The 24,443-nt window shown below is 38.2% G+C and overlaps 1 protein-coding gene across 4 annotated transcripts in view; it reads left to right on the top strand.

Moving 5' to 3' along the window:
- Positions 1–24,443, top strand: part of EP300 (E1A binding protein p300) — a 64,429-nt gene that overhangs the window by 15,264 nt on the left and 24,722 nt on the right. For 2 of the 4 annotated variants that reach the window (XM_006068887.4, XM_044940817.2), the window contains exons 2-13: positions 3,471–4,108; positions 9,251–9,427; positions 10,694–10,955; positions 12,156–12,269; positions 13,168–13,413; positions 16,790–16,883; positions 17,447–17,584; positions 19,176–19,293; positions 19,951–20,122; positions 21,818–21,895; positions 22,333–22,442; positions 23,868–24,005. In XM_006068887.4, coding sequence (XP_006068949.3) covers positions 3,471–4,108; positions 9,251–9,427; positions 10,694–10,955; positions 12,156–12,269; positions 13,168–13,413; positions 16,790–16,883; positions 17,447–17,584; positions 19,176–19,293; positions 19,951–20,122; positions 21,818–21,895; positions 22,333–22,442; positions 23,868–24,005 — 2,285 coding nt within the window. The remainder of the gene's footprint in view (positions 1–3,470; positions 4,109–9,250; positions 9,428–10,693; positions 10,956–12,155; positions 12,270–13,167; positions 13,414–16,789; positions 16,884–17,446; positions 17,585–19,175; positions 19,294–19,950; positions 20,123–21,817; positions 21,896–22,332; positions 22,443–23,867; positions 24,006–24,443) is intronic. The other 2 variants (XM_044940819.2, XM_044940818.2) reach the window with 2 other exon arrangements.

Below are 24,443 nucleotides of genomic sequence, written 5' to 3'. Positions count from 1 at the left end.
TGTGGTTTTGTTTTAAAAATCGTGATTGGTATTGACTTTTATCCAGTGCTTTTATTCCAGTCATTGAACCTAATGTTTTCTTTCTTCTCTGTTACTATGGTGAATATGCAAACCTCTCTTTTCCTGGATTCCTGAGATGATCCCAACTTGATCATGAGATTACACCTTTAAGACACTGATAAATTTGGTTTGCTCTTTTTTAAGGATTCTTGCTTCTATGTTCATGATTTTCTTTTCTTGTACTGGCCATGTGTGGTTTTTAGAGTATTTCTCTTTTCTAGAAGTATTTGTGTGAGGTTGAATTGTCTTTTCCTTGAAAGTTCAGTTGGACATGCCTGCAAAAATAATTATATTTGGTCTTTATGGGAAAATTAAGCTATGGTTCTTTGATAGTAATAGGAATATTCAGGGTTTCTCTGTTTCCTTTTAAACTTTTTAAATGGAAGAATTCAATTTAATAGAAAAAAGAATTCCCATGTGCCTGTTACTTCAGGTTACTAATAATTTTGTCTCTTCCCCCCCTCTGTTTTTTCTGCTGGAGTTTTTAAAAGTAAATCCCAGGCTTCTTGTTTCACTAGAAATGCTTAAATATGTATCTCTTAGGATTTATTTTAATAACTATTGTGTTGTCGTACCCAACAAAATTAATGATTTTCTTAATATTATCCATTAATCAGTATTTGTGTTATCTTGATTCTCTTCTTAAAATGTATTTCCACAGTTGGGTTTGAATCAGGTATTCAAACGAGGTATTGTTGAATCTCTTGAGAACTTCTACCATTGACTTGTTGGAGATGCAGGGATATGTATAATTTCTTTTTGATTGAGGTTTATTGAGTGCTTAACAGGAATTCATTAATTTTGTCACTTTTCCGTTTTTTCTTGGTATAAAAATGATTAGTAATGCCACTTTTTCTTTTTATTGTCTTTTCTCCTTAACTTTCCCAGAAGTTTATCTTTTATTACTCTCTTTGAAGAACTAACTTCTGGTTTTGTTAGTAACCTCTCCATTTTTCTTTTTTGTTGCATTGCTTTTTTATTTGATCATCTTTTTCTTACTATTTTTTTCAAATATCTTAGATATTTGTTGATTTCTAGCTTTATTTCCTTTAAGTTTTGAAATGTATTCTTATCATTACCCAACCAGGGATTGAACCCAGACAGTAAAAACCTGGAGTCCTAACCACTGGGCTGCCAGCGAATTCCCCATGTGTATATTTTAAATTTCTAAATAGGTAGAGATTATTTTTTCTTAAACACTAAACATATGCTGACGGTGGAATGTTTCCTTGTGTACTCCAGGGGGACAGTAGAATGCAAAGCTGCTTAAAAGTTTGTATGATTCCAGTGTTGTGAATTATGTAAACAGAAGGAAATGAAAGAAATATATAATTAAGCAGTTGTCTTGAGTAGTGATGTCAGGTAAATTTTATTTGAAACCTTATTTATATTCCAAAACTAATCATGAGGTACTTTATTTTTATGATGGAGGGGCACATGATTTTTCAGAAGGAAAGAGAATAATCCTGTACTCTAAATCACGTCCTGAGATCCTGAGGTACAATTCAGTTCAACTAAAATATCACCCTTTGAGGAGTTGGTATGTAAGTAACTCATGTCATTCCCAGAGCTACAGTCTGGGTGCATAGGTGGGGTGAGGGGTGGTAGGGGGGGAAAGACTGCAGGAGAGGAGGAAGAGAAAGAGACACACCTGTGATTTCAGTGCCATGACAGAATGCAAAAGAACAGGAAGTTCACATAGAAGAAGAATTGTACTTAAGAACTGAGGGTAATTAGACCAAGAAGATCATTATTAAAGTGGTATCTTGTCTTTGGATGAATTATCTCTAATAGGATTATCAGTTGTAGATTCAACTATATTTACTATACCCAGTAGGGCCTTTGTTGTTTAAAATTAATTACTTTTGGCTGCGCTGGTTTTTGCTTCCTGCGCACAGTCTTTCTCTAGCTGTGGTGCTGGAGCTCCTCATTGCAGTGGCCTCTCTTGTTGAGCAGAGGCTCTAGGACACATGGGATCGCTAGTTGTGGCACTTGGGCTCCTAGTTGCAGCTGGAACTTGTGTCCCCTGCACTGACAGGCAGATTCTTACCCGCTGGACCACCAAGGAAGTTCAGCAGTGTCCTTTTAATGTTAAAACTACTTGGAGAATTAAAACTCAAAACACCTCAGTCCTTCTATTTACATAACACTGGATGGAGGAGCCTGGTGGGCTGCAGTCCATGGGGTCGCTAAGAGACACGACTGAGCGACTTCACTTTCATACATTGGAGAAGGAAATGGCAATCCACTCCAGTGTTCTTGCCTGGAGAATCCCAGGGACGGTGGAGCCTGGTGGGCTGCCATCTGTGGGGTAGCACAGAGTTGGACAGGACTGAAGTGACTTAGCAGTAGCAGCAGTCATATATACTTTTAAGCAGCTTTCATTCTACTGGAGTACACAAGGAAACATTTCACCATCAGCGTATAATGAATGAATATTGTCAACAACCAGGGACAGTTTTACACTTCCAAGGCACATTTGGTGATATCTGGAGACATTTTTTATTGTCACAAATTGGTTAGAGGTACTACTAGCATTAAAAGGAGAGACCAGGGATTTGCTGAGTATAGTGCACAGGACAATTTTTCCTTCCTCCCAAGCAGAATTATCTAGCCTAGAATGTTCAGTAGTGCCAAGACAAGGAACCCTAGGTTAATCTATAATTTTCGCATCTTCTTTTTGGCACGGGGGTAGGGCAGAGATAGAGTGGTGATGATTTGTAGGTTAGTGAAGGAACTAGACGCATGGTTTCATATCTTACTCAGCGAGATTTTGGTTAAGGAAAACTAATCTGTGGTTTGAAGTCAGGTGAACACAGCTTCATTCAGCTTTGTGGCAGGTGCTGTGTGATAGCAGTTAGAGGTAAGCAGCTCCTGTCTTCCTGGAGCTTACCCTGAGTGGTCTACAAAGAGCAGGTCTTTTTCTTTTTATCAGTTGTTTTTTTTATAATTACTATATTTTTAATCTTTTGTTTCATTCTGAATTAAGTTTGTGTATAGATTCTGGATTTAGTCTGTGTATAGATTAGTTATTTTAACCCCTTGTAAGAAATTCTGGAATAGTAAACAATTTTAATTATATATCTTTTTCATGACTGTCAATACAAACTTTCAGCAACTTATAATGTGTATCACACTAATATGTATTCTTTGGTTTTATTTTAGGTACAGTTTATAAATGTTTAAACTTGTTGGCATGATAGTACTCTTTTATATATATTTTATATGTACACACACACACAAACATGTAAAATAAAACTTTAGTGTAACATGAAAAACTAATACAAACAGATAGTATTCCATGGGGTAAGGTTTAGAGATGATATTTAATGCTTATCAAGAACAAGTATAGAGAAATTTGTAATTTTGACTGTCATACTTAAACCTTTATCTTTCCTCTTTGTTTTTAGATTTTGGCTCTCTGTTTGACTTGGAGCATGACTTACCAGATGAATTAATCAACTCTACAGAATTGGGACTAACCAATGGTGGTGATATTAGTCAGCTTCAGACAAGTCTTGGCATAGTACAAGATGCAGCCTCTAAACATAAACAACTGTCAGAATTGCTACGGTCTGGTAGCTCCCCTAACCTCAATATGGGGGTTGGTGGCCCAGGCCAAGGCATGGCCAGCCAAGCCCAACAAAACAGTCCTGGATTAGGTTTGATAAATAGCATGGTCAAAAGCCCAATGGCCCAGGCAGGCTTGACTTCTCCCAACATGGGGATGGGCACTAGTGGACCAAATCAGGGTCCCACGCCGTCTGCAACAGGTATGATGAGCAGTCCCGTCAATCAGCCTGCCATGGGAATGAACACGGGGATGAACGCTGGCATGAATCCTGGCATGCTGACTGCCGGCAGTGGACAAGGGATGATGCCTAATCAAGTCATGAACGGTTCAATTGGAGCAGGCCGGGGGCGACCGAATATGCAGTACCCGAACCCAGGCATGGGAAGTGCTGGCAACTTAATGACTGAGCCACTGCAGCAAGGCTCTCCCCAGATGGGAGGACAGACGGGACTGAGAGGCCCCCAGCCTCTCAAGGTGAGTGCAGCTTCGGTTTGTGTGCCCTGTCAGTGTGTTTCTGAGTGTTCCAGGGGTGGAGGAGGTGGGCCTGAGGTCAGTTATTCATTCATTCTTCACTGTTCATGTTTACTCTTATATTATGTAGCATCTCCCACATATTATATGCCAGGGATCTATTGTCACAAATTTTATAATGCTCTTACATTAAATGTAAGTGATAAATTTGTTTTAACAACTTTGAGTACCTTCACAGTTTGTTTCAAATGATTGCCAGCTAATTCCTGTTCCCTGTGACACAAGTATTAGAATATTTTCATCTCCTTTTAGCCTTTGTAGCCTCCCTTAAAACACAGTTTTGAGAGAGCTGGCATTATACTATCTTCAGATAGACTTCATTTGTTCCCGTTGCTTGGAATGTCCCTGGTTTTTAAGAGATGTGTTATTTTTTTTCCTTATTGGTTGATGGATATTAAGATGCGTTTTTGTTTAGTCACTTAAGTTGTGTCCAACTCTTGGAACCCATGGACTCCAACCTGCCAGGCTCCTCTGTGCATGGGATTTTCTAGGCAAGAAGATGGGAGTGGGTTGCCATTTCCTTCTCCAGGGGATCTTTCCAACCCAAGGATCTAACCCACGTCTCTTGGCGTTGCAGGCAGGTTCTTTACCACTGAGCCACCTGGGAAACCCTAAGATGCACTAGTGTGCCATTAAGCCCCAACCAACGTTCCAGGTGTTCTAAATAACCTGATCTTGGCTGTTATTTGAAAGACTTCTCTCTTTTAAAAAGCCTACTTTCTTAGCCTTATCAAGTAAAGAATGTTAAATACATTTTAAAATACATTTAAATATGTACTCTGTGTAATTAAAATTTTATCAGTGTATATTTGATGTTTATTCCTCCATATTTTTCCTGCACATTTTATTCCTTTTTCTTGAAATGGCATCACACTATAGTTGCCAGTCTCTGACATGTAATTATTCCTAAGTTCTTGTTGAATGAAAGAGATGGCTTCACTTGTAAGGTGATATTAGAGGTGGGAGAGATTTTCACATGGAGTTAGGAGCAAGCATGCTCTGTAAGAGGAGTAATTTGAGCAACATTAGGACTTGTGTATTCCTGAGAATCATATGGTGAGGGTTCTAGAGTGAAAGTAAAACGTGGATGAATTGGGAGCGGGAACCCTGAGGGCACGCAGATAAATGAAAGCCCTTAAATATATGTGTGTGGGGTGTGTGTGTGTGTATATATATATTTTATAGCTACAGGGTAAAAAATATAGACAACTTAGGAAAGGGTTCTGTTTGGTGTCAGCTGCCTACTTGGGTTCTCCCTTTCGGGCACTGTCATGTTGTGTGTTGATGTGGTTCACTTAAAATATGTGGAATGAGGAAGAAGAAGGTAGAGTGTTTAAGTACCTCTTCTGGATTCTGGGGATATGCCTGTTAGGAGTCCCTGCCCCCTGATGTTTATATGGGGCAGGGATGGCACACCTTACACCTTCACTGACCGAGCAAATATTTACTGAGTTGTGGCTTTGATGCTGAAGCTAGAGCAGTGGATAAACTCACTTCAGGGAACTTACTTTCTAGGCTACACATAAGATGTAAATTAATAGTATTCCAGGTAGTGCTGTGAAGAAAAATAAGAAAAGGCTCATTAGGAGAATGCCTAGGTTGAGAGTGGATCACTGTTCTATTTATAATCTGAATCACACATTTCTACATCAGCATTGTTTCAGGTTGGATATATAGCAGTAAATTAATCAAACAAAAAAATCCTTGGCTCTATGGAGCCTATATTTGCATGGGGAGGGGCAATTCAAATATAAAGACTTTATTACTAAAATATTTGTTTTAAGTGAATACCACCTATATAGAGTACTGAACCCATAAAGTTTAAAAGTAAGAGTATTAAGTATGAGGCAGAGAGGAAGAATCCATGCTGAGAGAGAAAAAGACAAGTCTTTATGCCAAATCCTGATGGATTTTAAAGGAGACTCTTACTCCATATCTGCAGTCTTGATGGGTGTGGTTTCAGGTGTGCCATATCAATTTGAAAAATAGTCCCTATGGGGAGGTGAGGCCCCTGAATTAAGTCAGCAGTGTAAGAGTCATAGGAATGAGTATGGAAAATGTTTAGATGTCTTTTCGCTTCTGAAAGATCCCTAGTCTTCCTTGTTTATCGTTGTACATACCACCCTGCCACCGCCTCTCCCACCCACCACCAGTTGACACAGTGCCTGGGGAATGACTGGATATAGATGTATTTATCAAATCCATTAGGTAGACCAGGTCAGAATGTAGTTTAATTTTGTTTTTATTATTTGGGGATTCATGGAGTGTGTGCATTACTGTTGATGCATGCAAGTCTTATTAAGGGATTTTGTCTCTTAAATATTCCTGAACTGTTCACGTTGTTGTGTTCTGGGCACTGGTTTTTGTTTGTCATGTGTGTTACCATCGTGTGTTTTATGTGTTCCTGTGTTCCCTAAGTTTCTGTTTTTAATGCATCAGACGCTAAGAAACAACCTGTAGAGTCAGATTTATTTTTAAAGAAAGATAAAATACTCCCCTGTGGTTCCTCTGGTTTTAGTTGCCTAGAACTGACTGTGGCTTCCTGGTCCTCTGCCTTTTCAGTTGAGGTGGAGATCTGTATCGCTGTGGTCCAGGTAGGTGGTAGGTAGTTGGACATCTGGATCACATTAGCTGAAGGGAAGGGAACAAGATGAGATAACTCACTACAGTGTAGCAGAAATTAAGTACAGTATATTCCCTTCCTGTTATACTTAGTGAGAGAGTAGAGGGGGTTGAGTAGATAGAAACGGTAGGGGTTAGGGGGTTGGTGGTGTTTATTTTCTAACACAGGCAGCAAAACTCTGAGGGAGATGGCACACAGAAAGCCTGAGGGTCTTTGTTGGTCACGGTGACCAGAAGTGTTAGGAATGAATTACTGCCATCTAACCAGCAGTTAGTGCAGTCTGTATATTTGAGACCAGGTTCTGCTAGAGTGAACTTGGAATTTCCAGGTTATGCATTGTGATTGAGGGAACAAGCAGTGTCAGGAATTGTTGAAACTTGGTGTGAGCAGTCAAGGTGATGTCTGTGTGAACAAATGTGTGAAGGACCAAATTGTACGAGGATGTACTTGATAAAGACATTATGCGTCTAAACAAGAGACGTGAAGGCATCTTACTAATTCCAGGGTTTTATTTATATAAATTGTGGACTCTTAAATGGCTTTTGTTTTACATCTACCGTGGATTTCCATGCTAATAAGAAACACAAGTGAAATCCAACTCCCCCAAGTGTAGGCGAGCACACTGTTGGAACTATGTTAGTGTAAATATCAGTACTTTAAAAGCAACATGTAGCAGCAGTGCTCCCAGCCCCATTTGGAACTACCAGAAGAAACTGAAACTTTTCACGTAAGCCTGTTTTTGTATTTGATTATCCCTACATTTTCACTGGTCAGATTCACATAGGAAATTCCAGTTATCGGAGACCAAATACGTTTTTACTCTGGCTGCATCCCACTGAGGCTGCCTGTTTTTTTATGCTTTCACCGGAACGATGCCACTTCCTCAGTCTCATTCCCTATCATCATCCCTGCCTCTTTGTGAATTTAGTATTTTATTTCCTTTACAGGGTAGCATTCAGGAGCCAAAAAATAGGGAAGGAAGGTGTGCCACTCACTGCCTAGTTATAGGGAAAGGGAAAAGCTGAAGCAGATGTTGGAGATTCAAGAAACATGATGCTCTCAGGTTTGCAAGTAAATGGGTAAGGGAGATAAGTAGTACTTCTGCCATGGAGAAGTAGTCAAGTTCTCATGAAGATGATGAAAGGTCTGGTATACCATCATTTTTTTCCCCCTTATGAGTAGAAAAAAGTGAGGACAGATGGCAAGAAAACCTGTTAGATATAGTCTACAAAAGCTGTGTTCAGGGACTTGAATTAAGACAGTGACAGTGGGCACGGATGCATGGGACTGGGTGGCTAGAGGTAGAATTTGAAGGACCCTTTGATAGATTGGATCTGTCCAAGAAAGGTGAGAAATCTGGCATGACTCCTTTAGCATCCTTAGTTTGTATCCTGAGTGCTTGCAAGTAGGCAGTGATTGACTTACACGGGGGTCTTATGTGGAAGAATAGAGTTGTGAGTAGCATCATTGTTATCAATAAAACAGTTGGCTTTTGAATAATTAATCTGTGTTCTTTAAGCTACAGTATGATGGCTCCACACAGACTTAGATAAAGACAGGGAAATACCTTTTTTAAAGCCATGCTCTGCAGCATATGGGATCTTAGTTCTCCGACCAGGGATCCAACCTGTGTGCCCTGCAGTGGAGGTGCAGATTCCTAACCACTGGACTGCCAGGGAAGTCCCCAAACTTCCTTTTTAAAGTACATAGGGATTACAGATACACTCAGATTAATTTAAGAGCCAAGGAGGCAATTTAATAAAGCAGCTAGGTCTAAGATATCAAGAAATGCAGGCTTTAAAGTTTACACGTTGTATCTAGATAATTCAGATTCAAAAAAATTTTAAATCACTGTTCTACTGTGTCCCTAAATTTAAAAAAAAGACATATCCCCCAAACTACCAGTTTTCTACCTTGTTTTTGATATTTGTTTGTTTGTTTTTTTAACCCAACCACTCCACACAGCATTTGGGATCCTAGTTCCCTGACTTCAAACCCATGCCCCCTACACGGGAAGCACAGAGTCTTAACCACTGGACAATAAGGGAAGTCCCCTCCCCCATTCCTTTTTTTTTTTTTTAAATGCTGGAATAAGCATTCAAATGCTTTGGTATATCAAGTTCTCTAATATATTTAAGGATTAGATGGTTTATTGAGTTGAATTGAATTTGTTAAGTTATAGTTTGCACATTAAATGAAAGTTATTTAGTTACTGAAAGTGGAGATGAATGGCAAAACCTGCTTAGTAGGGTAGCTAAATGAAGACACATTTTTAGTAACATCTCATATTTACAGGAAATACCTCTAAATTCACTGTACCTCAGGCCCCTAGTCTTTTTATATACGGAGAATTTCTTTTAAAATTGTCTTTGTAAATTAGGAAGTGGAAAAGGAAAGGAAATAGTTATGTCCTGTTAGTGTGGGGAATAAGATGTAATTTCTTTTCTGTTTCTTGTTCTTAGATGGGAATGATGAACAACCCTAATCCTTACGGTTCACCATACACTCAGAATTCTGGACAGCAGATGGGAGCCAGTGGCCTTGGTCTCCAGATTCCGACAAAGTCTGTACTACCAAATAGCTTATCTCCATTTGCAATGGACAAAAAGGCAGTTCCTGGTGGAGGAATGCCCAATATGGTGGGTAGTAATCTGTCTGCAGATTTGTTTTCCATCTGACACTTGAGCAAAAGAAATGTGTTTGGGACTTCCCTGGTGGTCCTGTGGTTAAGACTCTGTGCCTCCAATGCAGGGGGCGTGGGTTCCATCCCTGGTTGGGGAACTAAGATCCCAAATGCCATGCATGCTTGGTGCAGCCAAAAGATTTTTTTTTTTTAAGAATTCTGTTAAACTTTTATGTTTTCTGTTCTGCTATAAAGCACAACACTAGGATTTAATGGGATGGTCCCTGTGATCAAGGAAGCTTATGCCTGCCTTCCATTTCACATGGTGTTTTTTTACTTGGGTATTGATCAGTAAAGGTGTTAGCTCAAACAGAAGCAAGTGGGGCTGCCACAATGAAAGTTTTGGGGTCCTGCTATATTCAACTCCTTGTATATGCAGTTCTTTCTATAGAATAGGAAAGTGGAACCTTTTTCCTCTTCAGTCAGTCATCTGGATATCTATTGATTTATATCTGGTACGGTTAGACAGAAGTAACTTCCCTCCCTCTCAAAGTTACACATTATTTTTAACAGTGACTGTTATGGAAAAATCTCCAACTCTTCTAACATTGCTGTTTTTCTAAAGTAAAACTATCTCTAGTTGTAAATGTGTCAGATAGTCCATGTTTGTATTCAAAAATTGTACTGTAGGAATTTTATTTCCTTTTCAGGTATTTTAGGTTTTTTGCTTTATGTCCCATAGTCACTGAATGCCTGTATTTCAGATACTCTGCTAAGTACTGGAGACAAAAGATTAACACGTTTCTCTGTCTCCAGAAATGTCTACTTTTCTATAGGACAAAACGAATTTTGTCCAGAGTTTACAAAAACTAGTTTTTCACCCACCTGAAAGGCCCCTGCCAGGTCTTCTGAGAAGCTCTTCACTATTTCAAAACCTAACTTGAACTTGCCTTTCACAACAGATTCCTTTATTTTCCCCCTCGCACTGGACTTTACCATGTCCTTCTCTTTCTTTTACTCTCTGTATGTTACACATACTTTGATTATATTACTTGTTAATATAGTAATAGTAATTTATTTTCTTGTTAAATTAAGCTTCTTGATGGCAGAAGCCATCATTTATTTATCTTAGAATCTCCTGTGTTAAAAAATTGGGTCTGGCACCTAGTAGACGACATGTCGTTAAAGGTTTTCATTGAAAATCTGCAGGTCCGTATTTATTCAGGAGGTAGCACCCAGTGACACCTAACATTGAATGTGTCTTTACTGTTGTACCCCTTAGGGCCAGCAGCAGGCCCCACCGGTCCAGCAGCCAGGCCTGGTGGCTCCGGTGGCCCAGGGGATGGGTTCTGGGGCACATACGGCTGATCCGGAGAAGCGCAAGCTCATCCAGCAGCAGCTTGTCCTCCTCCTGCACGCTCACAAGTGCCAGCGCCGGGAGCAGGCCAACGGGGAGGTGAGGCAGTGCAACCTTCCCCACTGTCGAACCATGAAGAACGTCCTAAACCACATGACACACTGCCAGTCGGGCAAGTCCTGCCAAGGTGAGTGGGCTCAGAGGTTTTTTATGCTCTGCAATCAATATTTATTTATAGTTAGAGCTGATCACATTTTCTCTCTCCTGAGACTCCTTACTGATAATGCCTTACTCTATGTTATGATAAAATTCAGTATCATTTTGTGAGTATCTAGAGATGTGGTAGTAGAGGAAGTTTTAGAGACTTCTCTTTTACAAGGGACTTTTATTTGCCCCAGCATAGCTTTAAATATTGAGAGTTTGCTGTCATGTAGGCAAATACTAAAAAGAATGTTACCCAACTTAATATAATTATAGAGCCATTAGGAATCTGTTTGTATTTTTATTGAAGCATTGTAGCTTTACGATGTTGTATTTGTTTCTGCTGTACAGCAAAGTGAACGTTACACATATTCATATATCCATTCTCTTTTAGATTCTTTTCACAGGTAAGTCATTAGAAAGTATTAAGTAAAGTTTCCTATTCTATACAGTAGATTCTTACTAGTTATCTCTTTCATAGAGTATAGTAGTATATATGTGTCCTTCCCAATCTCCCAATTTTTCCACCTCCCCTGCCCAGTAACTAGAAGGTTTTTTTTTTACATCTCTGACTCTTTTTCTGTTTTGTAAATAAGTTCATTTGTACCCTTTTTTGGGGGGAAGGTTGCACTGGGTCTTTATTGCTGCATGCAGGCCGCAGGGGCTACTCCCTGCGGTGGCTTCTCTTGTTGCGGAGCGCAGGCTGTAGGAACTCAGGCTTCAGTGGTTGCGGCTCTCGGGGCCTAGAGCTCGAGGGTTCAGAAGTTGTGGCACACAGGCTTAGTTGCTCTGTGGCGTGTGGAATCTTCCTGGACCAGAGTACCCTTGCATTGGCAGGCAGATTCCTATCCACTGAGCCACCAGGGAAGCCCTGTACCACCACCACCCCCCCCCCTTTTTTTTTTAAGAGAAATCTGTGTTTTAAAGATTTTTCTCACACAGTGTTGTGGTCAAAAATAGAGGCTCTGGAAATCAGACTGCTTGAGTTTGAATCCCACTTTGGGTGCTCTGTGACTTTGTTCAAATCACTTAACCAGTTTTTGCCTATTTTCTCAACTGTAAAATTTGAGGATTAATAACTACCCTTTAGGAGGTGTTAGGAACATGCATTAATAACATTTGTAGCACTCATTAGATGGTCCATAAGTTAGCTAATAATAATGTAAAAAATCATTTTTCTTATCAGTGGCACACTGTGCATCTTCTCGACAAATCATTTCCCACTGGAAGAATTGTACAAGGCATGATTGTCCTGTGTGTCTCCCCCTGAAAAATGCTGGAGATAAGAGAAATCAACAGTGTAAGTGATGAAATCTTTTGAAACTTTTATATCAAAGTATTCTTAGACTCTTCACCAGTGCAGTTTGGTGAATTTAACATACTTCTTGATTGTATGAAGTTCCTGTGACTGCCAGTGCTGTCATACTAGATTATTTCCACTTATCACAAACTTCACAATAATAAGGTTAGAACTGAAGTATTTATTACTTAAAATAAGATCCAGAAAGATCATTGCTTTGACATTGGGCAGATTATTACTCTTCTCTACCTGTGATCTAAATATTTAGATAATTTGAAATTAATGTTAAAGAAAAGTTTGAGGTTATTTTTAGAAGCCTGGGGTTGATGAGCTTTTCTTAGAGAAAAAAAAAGTATCAAAAGTAGAAAGTGCAGCCACCAAGTCTCATTTAGGATTTAAAAATTTAAATCCTAAATTTAGGTTTTAGGATTGAAAGGTGGCATTTAGGATTGAAAAATAAATTTGGAACTGCATATAGCATATTTTTAAAAGGAATGAAAATCCATAAATGAGTGAGTAAATCATAGATATCCTAGTAGAGAATTAGGACTAGGAAATAGTTCACTAGGAGGAGGAAATACCCAAAAGTTCCCTATTAAATTAAGTAATGAAATAAAATACCATTTCTCTCCTGTCACGCTGTCATGCATTCTTCATGGGAACATTGATACAGCTTGTGGGGAAGGCTTTTGGGTATTTTGGATCAAAAGTTTTTCATGCCAGTGATGCCCTTTGACCAATCAGTTCTATGCTTAGAAATTTAAGGAAATAATGGGAAACAAGATGCATGTATTTCATAATTATACAACAGTATTTTTGTGTTTAAAACTCAGACATGATAGTATTTCCTGTCTCAGCATCTTTAATGTTGTAATACTCTTTCTTCTGTTTTCCCTAGCAATTTTGACTGGAGCACCAGTTGGACTTGGCAATACTAGCTCTCTAGGGGTGGGTCAACAGTCCACTCCCAGCCTAAGCACTGTCAGTCAGATTGATCCCAGCTCTATAGAAAGAGCCTATGCAGCCCTTGGACTGCCCTATCAAGTAAATCAGATGCCGACCCAGCCCCAGGTGCAAGCGAAGAATCAGCAGAACCAGCAATCTGGGCAGTCTCCCCAAGGGATGCGGCCCATGAGCAACATGAGTAAGTCTGTGTCCTCATCATGACAGAGTTGACACCAGCTGTGTGTGTGATTGCCATGTAACATGCAAGGGTAGCTCCTTGGTTTATTTTAGTCTGCGTATATGTGTATGTCTCTTTTATTCCCTCTCTGTTTGTTCCCGCATCTCCCCATCTTTTTTGTTGTTGATACATGATTAATTTTTTGAAATAACTTTTAAAAGATTATAGTGTAAAAATCCCCTTGTAATCCATGTACCAGAGGCAACAGCTATTGATGTATATCCTTCTTAATCTTGTTGTGCATATATTAGTTTCTGTTTCTAGCAATGGGATCCCAGGAGTTTTAAGACTGTTTCTTCATACAGTGTGAACATCTTTCTGTTTCTGTACCTAATGTATCCTTTTTGATGCTTCTGTAGTATTTTGTTGTATAGAACAGTCTTGTTATAGGTGGACATTTAAGTTTCCAAATTTTTTGATATTTTAAAGTATAGAAAGAAATGGTTGTGTTTGGGCTGGAAGTATTCTTTTGGATTGAGGTGTTTGATAATTGTTTATACAGATTTCAATGTATCTGGTAGCTGGAGTGATTTGCCTTTCAAATAGTTTATCAGATACACTTGTTTGCCTAACCTCTTTCTATGATAGAACAGAGGGAGGGGAAGAGTGAGCAGTGTTCTTATACCCTAATTTGAGGGTGGTTTCTATTCTATAATTATATGGGGAAAGAGATTGACCCTAAGACTATGTCTCTACTGTCAAGCAGTTAGACATCTAAGCAGTTTTGGTAAGCCCATGACTTAGTGCTTTGCTTCTTACTCTGAACTCGTTCTTGGTGATGAAGCTCTCTGTAACTAGACAGCAGTCTGCTGTGAAGTGATCTACCATGCTTTTTTGTGGGAAACTCATTTTTGCTGTTCTATTGATAGGTGTAGTAGGCTTTAGTTTTTGCACATTGTTGTTTGATTCTAAATGAGAAAGCCAAGTTGGGCACGCTACTCATAAAAATGTAAATCTTGATTTTTATTATTTTTAACTTAAGAAAGTATACACTCTCTTATAACAAGGAATGCTAACCTGTTAAAGAGTTATGGAGAGAGGAGTTTAATTTATTTGCAAGTTAGCTGCTTGGATTTTTTACCTTTCTGAGTCTTCTTTTTTTTTTTTTTTTTTTTTTTTTTAAATTTGATCTCTTCTGTTTTTGGGGGGGGGGCAGGGTCTTCATTGCTGTACATAGATTTCCTTTAGTTGCAGCAAGCAGGGGCTACTCTTCGTTGTGGTGGGCAGCCTTCTTGCAGCGACTTCTCTTGTCACGAAGCACAGGCTCTAGGCTTGCGAGCTCAGTAGTTGTGGCGCAGGGGCTCAGTAACTGGTTGTCCCTACTTTTGAGACATCTCTAGTGTGGATGAGCAGGTAAATGAACAGAGACAAAACAGCAGGATCTCTACTGCATATTTCAGGTAATAGAAATTCTGTAGCAGAGAAGGGAAAGAGGGAGCCACTCCCGGAACTCTGCATTAGAGCTTTTCTCTGTAAGGCCCCCATGACCCTGTTTAACCACATGCTTAATCTTCTGATTACTATTGGATTCACTTAATGTATAAAGATTTTGTTGGGGCTTAGAAAAAAATATATGTTCTCCTAAGGCTTAAGATTCTCCCTAGGGCTTAAAATATTACATGTTTTCTCCTTATTAGGTGCTTTGAATTTTTCTTTTGTTCATTTTTTTTTTCTTTCTGACTTACTCTCCGTCAGTGCCAGTAGTGTTTTTATTCCTACATTTTTGTGTCTCAAGTGAATGCTCTCTTAGGGTCTTAAATACAAATCTGTGTAAAGGTATCTTTCTCAAGTTAGATTGAGCCATTACTTGCAATCAATGCCAAAGATTAAATGAACCTGGATACTTTGGAGGGAATGTCTTTTTCGTGTGCCATCAGAAGGCAGTAAAATAAGCAAATCAGTAATAGTATAATCACTCTTTTCTTTACCTTCATACTGTTACCACCAGTGAAACAAATCTGTGTTAAGGATGTGTAATTTTCTTAAAAATGAATTTTTCATAGTGACAGATAAGCCACTACCAGCAACTGCATTTCAGAGCCTGCCTTGATGCTGTTAGGAGAGTTCTGCCTAACCATTTGGGAAGCGTGATGAAAGAAGGCAATAGGATTTTTATTAGACACTGTTGAGAAATCCAGTCAATTATTTGCATTTTAGGGAGGAGTTTTGTTTTCTTATGTTTAACTAAATATATTGAAGGATATATTAATAAAACTGTTAATCAAAAAATTTTAACCACATGAAAATCTGGTTTAGTATGGTTTTCTTTGTTTTAAAGAAATAATATTCATTAAATCATTAATTTAAAAAGTAATAGGAATACATAGAGCTATTCAAGCCAGTTTGAAGGAGTAGTCAATTTAAAATGTGTAATGCAAATACTGTCTTTAATTCCCCTCTCTGGGGATCATCATCCTTAGCTTTCTTATGTTCTTACATAGATGGTGCTTATGAAAACACGTGCATGTGTTAAGTTCAGTTCCCTAAACAATTTTAGTTCTAGTTTTTTGCTTCTTTTGACACCATTACTCTTATGTTTATCCATATGTATGTGAGTATAACTGTAAGATGGAATAGCAAGTGGAAATCTAAGTTGGTGAAAATGTGTGTACATTTTTTTTTTTTTTCATTTGTTTAACGGTTACCAGATAGCTTTCCCAAGAGTGGATCAGTTTACACACCTATGAATTTTCAGAGAAATGCTTCTTTTCCCAAACCTTTCTCAACATTTTGTATTCTCAAACTTTAAGGGAATTCATAGGAATTCCCTGATGGTCTAATGATTAGGACTCCATGCTTCCACTGCAGGGGGCACAGGTTTAACCCCTGGTTCAGGGAACTAAGGTCCCCACAAGCCCAGTGGCCCCCCAAAAAAAAGTTTTTGGAATTTCATACATGAAAAAAAAATTACATGTTTTTCATGTATATTTTTTAAGCCATTGTATTTCTTTTTTTATGTAAGTTCTTTTCCTCTTGTTCATGTTTTCTTACTGTGCTATAAAGGAACTTTGTGTAGTAGCCTTTATATATGTGTTGCTGATTATATTGCAAATAATTATCATGTATAATATTAGCATTTTCCCCCCCAGATTTGTCATCTGTCTCTTGATTTGGTTTATGGTGATTATTTTACTTATTACTAATTGCTGTTACATTTCTAAATATCCTTAAAACTTCTGTTTTGGGTCTTTTGAATGGACAAAAAATTTTTGTAATGTTTTATTCTAGTACTTTCATAGTTTTTCCTCTTCCTTTCTTTTTATCCTTAATTTTTGTTGTTTTTGTTATCATTTTTTGGTATTTAAAATACCGTCTCTTGCTTTTTGTTTTGATATAGGTGCTAGTCCTATGGGAGTAAATGGAGGTGTAGGGGTTCAACCGTCAAATCTTCTTTCTGACTCAATGTTGCATTCAGCCATAAATTCTCAAAAGTAAGTTTTAATCTTGTCTTGTGCCCTTTGTCAGATTTCAGACACTTGTTAGAGCTCCTTATTTGAGCTTTTTAAGTTTACTTGATTTGACAATATCCTTGATGAATGATGACAAATTATGTGTTTTCTTTAGGCTCTGTATAACCTCTTTAGAAATTATATCAATTATTTGGGGTAACTGACACCTGTACAAATACAGTAGGAAGTTAACAAATGCAGCTGCTTAAAAAGCGAGTTTGCTTTATCCCAATGCTAGCAATTAGTCCATCGCCCAGTGGATTCTTGGGTAAGCTGTGTCAAAATGACAGCTTAGTCTTGTAACACAAGACTTAGTCTTTTAAACACAAGATATCAGCCACCCTTCCACACAGTGAAATGTTGTGTGTTTTAATTGTTTCCCCTCACAAGTACAAATACATATATACCATTTCCCCCAGATTTATGTGTACATAGACGTGTCCTAGTGTATTGGCCCTATTGCAGTCATCACTGTTAGCTCTTAAATGAGAGCCTCTTTCTCCTACTACCCTTCTTTGCTAAAACTGTTTCACTCCTTTTTAAAGCCCAATGATGAGTGACAATGGCAGTGTGGCCTCTCTGGGTCCTATGCCAACAGCAGCTCAACCATCCAGTACTGGAATTCGGAAGCAATGGCATGAAGATATTACTCAGGATCTTCGAAATCATCTTGTCCACAAACTGTAAGATTGTTGGCATGTCTTATTCATAAGGAGTTACAAGGTCAATCTGCCAGGCACTTAAACACGAGAAATTACTGATTTTTCTCTAGCCTGGTTGCTACTGATACTTCTGTGGCTTTCCTGCTTCTATTCTCTGCTTCTCAACTTTTTCTCCATTATTTCTTAGGTGTCTTTTAGCTTTTAACCATGTGTGAGGATTCTGTCTAGTGACATTAATCAATATATATTAAAGATTATTCATTATAATAATCATTTCCTTTACAAAGCTCATATTTTAAAAGAAAAACTAGGTTTTAACTTAGATCATTAGAATAGTAGTGGCAACACAGCCTTCTGTTATCCTTGGTAAAATTTTTATTATCTTGACAAATTGAATCTGTTTGGGTGGCCTCTCTGGTCTTCTGGTCTTCTAAATGTGTACATAGCAATTACTTGTGAAATACCTGTGCACTGTTTTTTGTGAAGTTAATGTATGCCAGGCACACTGCCTCACACTGTCTTGTTGGATGAAAGAGGCGTAAGGCATATAGAATGGTAAAATGTAATATACCCAATACCCTAAAAATAGAGCTTTGCCCTCACTGGTTACAGAGCTTATACTTCAACAAAATGCAGCACTTTTTTTTTTCTTGGAAGAATCAGGGTTTTGTTTGTTTTTTTTTTTTTCCCTCTACTTAATAGAGGGATCTCCAGTTCATCCAATTTTTTTTATTACCTTGAAACAGGGTAGTCTGTCTTGTCTTCTTAGTTTATTTTTATGGTACATTAGCTTATCAGTTATACTTGAGCTTCATTTAGGAATTCTCAAATGATAGCACCAGAAATGGAATTTGACACAAAGAAAAAACTGAGATTATTTTTAATACAATGAATTAATAAGGAATAACCAAAACAAACTTATCTTGTGATCAAATTGTTTAGAAACTTAATAGAAACAATAGGTTATTTGGGATTGATCATCTGACTTGATGTTAACATTATATGCTTGAGAACTTTTTACTAACTCGGATTTCCGTTTATTTCTTCTCCACCTGGTGCCTTCAGGAAAGTTAGTGCCAAGCATTTTGGGGAATTGCTAGAGAGTAAAAGACATTGAATTTAGCAGAATTTTCTTTGCATTTTTGCTGCCTTCACTTCAAGTTTTTGATCTTTTAAGATTTTGTAGAGACTATTAGGTTTTATTTTACTAAGCTGAGTGCAAGAGTAGAAGGATCTTAAGGCTTTTGCTACGTGATGGTATAGCAAAGGTCAGGTTTTCTCACTTCCCTTTATGCAGATAGCACAGTTTTTTCTTTTCTTTTTTTTTTTTTTTTGCCTTACATTAGAGTAATAGGGACCAGAGTATTTCTATGGAGTCATTTCTTATATTCTGATCAGGAAAACCCTTTGATTTGATTAATACAGATACTTCTTTTGGTCAGTAATTTATGTTTGAACACATCTCAAGCCTTATTTAAAAATTTTATCCAAAGTATTCATTGTATAAAAATGAGAAAATACTAACCAGGAAAATATTTAAAATACTGTGTGTTTCTATGATGAGAAAAAAAAGCTGACGTGATATAATAGTGGTAGGATTTTATATTCCTAGCGTTCAAGCCATATTTCCCACTCCGGATCCTGCTGCTTTAAAAGACAGACGGATGGAAAACCTAGTTGCATATGCCCGGAAAGTGGAAGGGGACATGTATGAATCGGCAAACAATCGAGTGAGCATCTGTTTTTTCTATTTAAAGCAAAAGTGGACCTCTTCTGGTTGTTTATTTTTGTTCCTCTTTGTTGCATGTACACAGAACACTATACCTCAGAGGACACCCTTTAGCCATTCTGTCCTGTAATGCACTGTGGAGTTGCGATAACAAAACACTTTTCTTAAAGTGTATGTCAAGAATCTTGCATTTTTCCTCTTAATACAGCGCACTCATGTGGCACTTTATCTGGGTTGTCCTTCTGGCAGCTAAAAAGTGGTTGAGCTGTTACCATGCTCCGTGCTATTTTCACTGGAATATGGTGGTGAATCAGCTGCTTAGTATCTTCATCTCAAGTAGTATTTCTGTATCAGTTGAACTTTCTTCTCTAAATTGGCACTTCTTTAAGAAGTAGCATATTCTTGGCACATGTTGGGAATTGTACTTTGAGAAGTCATGCCTTACTGTGTAGATTCATTATATAGCAATTTTTTACTGATAATTTTAAATGTGAGCTCATATTTGGAATGATCTAAGAAAGTAGATTAGAATGCTTCTTTTCCCTTTTCATTTCTGCCTTTTTTAAATGAAGCAAATATTCGCTCTTAGTTCATTTTTTCTGTTACCTGATGGTAGTTCGTCTTTTTTCCTCATCTCTACTTAACAAAATTCAAAAAGGCGGAATACTACCACCTGCTAGCTGAGAAGATCTATAAGATTCAGAAGGAACTAGAAGAAAAGCGAAGGACTAGACTACAGAAACAGAACATGCTACCAAGTGCTGCAAGTATGGTGCCAGTTATGAACACAGGGCCTAACATGGGGCAGCCACAACCAGGAATGACTTCTAGTAAGTGCTTTTTATGTATTTTTAGGAGAAACTGAAATAAACCAAATTCACTAATTTGCATTAGCTTATGTTACTATTCTAGAGCTTTCAAATGACTATTGCCTTTTCAAAGAACTTAGTTCGTTCTCTAGTAAAAACAGTAAACAGTGTATTGAAGATTCCTAGATTTGCTACTTGTCTTAACAATATGGCATCATTTTTAGTGCCAAAGGTATTCTTCTCTCATAGTGACACCTAGGAACTGATAGCCCATGGGTTTTTACTGACTTGCATGTGGTAGGCAGCCAATTGATGTAGACTCAGCAGACAAGCACCTCATTGGCTTCAGTACATCCTAAACAGTATCAGATTACTTACCTTGTCACACTTTCTTCTTGACCCAGTATGTTCATAGGCTAAGAACTGTTTAAATGATGTGTGAACGGCTATGATGGGGAAAACCTGTGGTTTTTTAAGTCGGGAAAAGCTGGCTACCTGTAAGTAGTGCCAACTGAGCCAGCAGGTACCGACTCTTAGGCCATTGGTGGATGGTGAGTGGGCTGAGAAATTGACACCCCACAGGTCTTGAAGTAGTCAGGTGGAGCGCTTTCAGCAGCCTCATGTGTTAACTGTAGTGTGCTGGATACATTTTCTCATTGGACCATGATGGTGACAAGAATTGAGAACAGCATTTCTGGCAGAGAGAGCAACATGCATGGAGGCCCCACTAGCAAGGGAAAATTGCAGGTGTATGGGTTTGGGTTGGTTTTTTTGTTTTGTTTTGTTTTGAATAGGTAGAACAATTGTTCAGAAACAAAGTCAAGATTGGGTTGAGGACAGTGCTTCAGTGCTGATAGTTTGAATTAGAGCAGTAACTACGATATAGAGACAAGTGGATAAGTTTGAGATATTTGAGTGTGGTGCAATTTACTTGACTTCTTCAGAAATTGGAGCCAAGTTTAAAGTTTGTCAGGTATTAAATTGTAGTCTGTATTTTAAAATACAAACAATGGTTCTAGTGTAGTCAGGAACAAATACTAGTGGAACTGAGTAGCCCTAAGTGCGTGTTTATGGAATGAAATCCCTCTCTTATCCCATAAACAGAAATAAATTGTAGCAGAATCCAAAAAAATTTTTTTTAACCATAAACATAACTAATGAGCAAACCAGGGGAACCAAGCAAACCACCTTTCATAACAAAGGTGATTTTAGACCATATAGATTTTAATCATTCTTAATTATTTCTGTTTTTGTATTTAAGAGGTACATGATATATAGTTCAATATAATATGTATATTATTTAAAGTCAGTGTTCACAGTGGACATGTATACATCAAAACACATTATTGGGGGTACACAATCAAAATTGGTCACTGGACAAAATCCGTGGCTCTTGTCTATAGAGATATTCTTTTTATCAGTGAAATAATCAGGCTTAATCAAATGACAGCATATTAAATACTATATTAGTCTTTTAAAATATAAGATCTTAGATCATTTCCTGTCAACAGCAAAAGCACCCTGGTTCATAAAGAAATGGACTAAAACCATTTTGGGGTATTTTCTTGTACTGCAGAAAAGCATTTTCTTCAGATTCCTCTCTGGTTCAAACCTTTATTCTTTTGATAGACTGAATTCTGTAAGTTACTACTCTTATTTAAATGGGAACACCTGGCTGAAAGGTGCATTTCTAACCATTTCTCTGTTCTGCTCTAGATGGCCCTCTCCCTGATCCATCTATGATCCGTGGCAGTGTGCCAAACCAGATGATGCCTCGGGTAACTCCACAACCTGGTAAGGTTTTTGTTTTTTAACAGAATTCCTAGTGTATTACAAGCTTAAAATTGTCACCTTGATTCCTGCTGCCACTCAGCAGCAGGTATTACGATTGTCTACTTGAGAAATCAGAAAGCCTTTTAGATTAGGAGCCCAGGGAGGGGGGAAGTGGGAAGAGCAGGTTGACTGGCAGGTCTAGGAGCAAAAGATACAAATGATCACGCATTCATTCAAAAACAACTAGCCAAGATGAGGTTTATTCCATCCAAATTTGGTTGAGACCATACATTAATTAACAGTGCCTTTCTGTAGCTGTTGGGAATGAAACAGAGATTCTTTGACAGTTGGAAGCACATTCCTTTATTCGTCCTGATAAAATGACATAGAATTGTAAAGAAGAACTCTTATTCTCCAGTCACATGGTGTTCAGATTTAGTATTTTGTACTGATTACAGGTTTGAATCAGTTTGGCCAGGTGAGTATGCCTCAGCCCCCTATCGGACCCCGGCAAACCTCTCCTCTTCAGCACCATGTACAGTTAGCGCAAACTGGAACACTTAACCCGGTAAGTTTGACCTCTGGGTCATCTTTTTGGCCTTTACTTGACCTTTTTAAAGTTCCTTTTCTCTGAGACAACAAATTCTAACACTTGCTTAAACAGCTAACTATATGCAATTAGTTCTTAATGCTGTTGTTTTGGGGTTTTTTTGTTTTGTTTTTTGTTTTGTGTGGAATTCTGTTGTATTTAGCCCTTATCACAGACATGATTAAATGATTAAAACTAAACCATATACCACAATTAGACAGTATTCTTAATTTTCACTTACCTCTGTTTACCTATATTTGTTGTTTTTAGAAATTTATCCTATAGAAATAATTCCTGAGATACGGAAAGGATATAATTTGAAGAAAATTCATATTAAGGATGGTATATTATATAATGTGTTTTAGAAAATGGCCATAGCCTGAATGTACATTAAGGGATTCATTATGGTTAAATTATGGTACATCTGTAAATTGGAATGCTTCATAAGTGGTAATTTCAGAACTTACATGATGGCATGAAAGTTGTTTACAGCTTTAATTGGGAAAAGCATGTGTCTAAAGTATATAGGATACTGTACAGAACTCTCTCTGGATTATAATTTATATAAAATAAACACTAAAAGAAAGATTTGCTTCCAAATACTGTTTATATCTAGTCACAGTACTAAAAGCTTGTAACAGCACCCAGTCAGCACTGCCTAGAGTCTCACTCAGCTTTGAGTAGTCTGCACACTTGGACAGAGTCCTCTCTCTTCCGTAATGCCTATCTTCCCCAAACACAGAGCCTGCCCAGGGAGGAACCTGTCAAGGGTGATGGAGGGGCAGTTGTCTGGTTCTCAAGAGTGGAGAAGAGGGACTCTGAGCATCTCTTTCCTCCTTACGCAGATTCTAAACCTGTCATCCACCTTTCCATGTTGGCCCCCAGCCCTTACCTACCTCTCAGAGTTAGTACTATCAGTCATTGGGCCTTTTTGGAATTGTCTCGCCTCTGGTCTGCTGTGTTTAATGGGGGGTTTTATTTTTCATTTTAATCTATGAGACAAGTGCCTTTCTTAGATTATGAAGTTTTGGGCCTTTGGTATCCATAATTACTCATTTTAGAGTCTTACAGCTTGTGCTTTAATAATACCTACATAAGCAAAAACCTCATGAAACTGATTTGCTCTTCTCACTTATAAAACAGTGTATAAAGACAGTTACCTCTGTACCTCGGTCTATAGGCGTGTGTGTAACTTCTTTAGAGTGGGCTTTAGGGTAAGTAGTGAGGCTGTTCTCCGTTATCTTGGCATGAGTGTGTCTGCTGCTCTCATGCCACTTTCTTCTTGTTCTTCCCCACCCTCCCATAGCAGGGCCAGAGCAATTAATTGGTGATTCCAGCCTTAGTAGAATAACTAAAATGAAGCAACGTGGTGCTCTGTGTTTTGTTTTTTGTGTGTGTGTACAGCCTATGGGCTACGGGCCTCGCATGCAGCAGCCTTCCAGCCAGAGCCAGTTTCTTCCTCAGACTCAATTCTCAACACAGGGAATGAATGTAACAAATATGCCTTTGGCTCCGTCTGGCGGTCAAGCACCAGTGTCTCAAGTATGTCTCACAGATGGTTGTTCTAAATTTGTGCAATTCTTGAAGCTTCTCTTGATGTAGGTTTTTACAGAGAAGGGCAGAAAAATTAAGCTTTTAATAAAAATAGTTATGGACATAGTATTCTGAACGTGAAGTGATGACTCTGTGATACACCAGTGGTATTCCTTGCTAATAAGTAAGAAAAAAGTGACTGTGGTTTGTTTGCTTGCTCAGTTGTGTCCAATTCTTTCTGACCCCATGGACTACATCCCACCAGGTTTCTCTGGGATTTTCCAGGCAAGAATACTGGAGTGGGTTGCCATCTCCTTATCCAGGGGATCTTCCCCACCCAGGGACTGAACCTGGGTCTCCTGCATTGCAGGTGGATTCTTTACCAACTGAGCTACCAGGAAGCCCAAGTAAGAAGGAGATTAGATTTTAAAGAAAACCATTTTAGCC

This window comes from Bubalus bubalis, chromosome 4, assembly GCF_019923935.1.
Source record: "Bubalus bubalis isolate 160015118507 breed Murrah chromosome 4, NDDB_SH_1, whole genome shotgun sequence".
NCBI classification, from domain to species: domain Eukaryota; kingdom Metazoa; phylum Chordata; class Mammalia; order Artiodactyla; family Bovidae; genus Bubalus; species Bubalus bubalis.
This window is presented reverse-complemented; position numbering and strand designations above follow the sequence as displayed.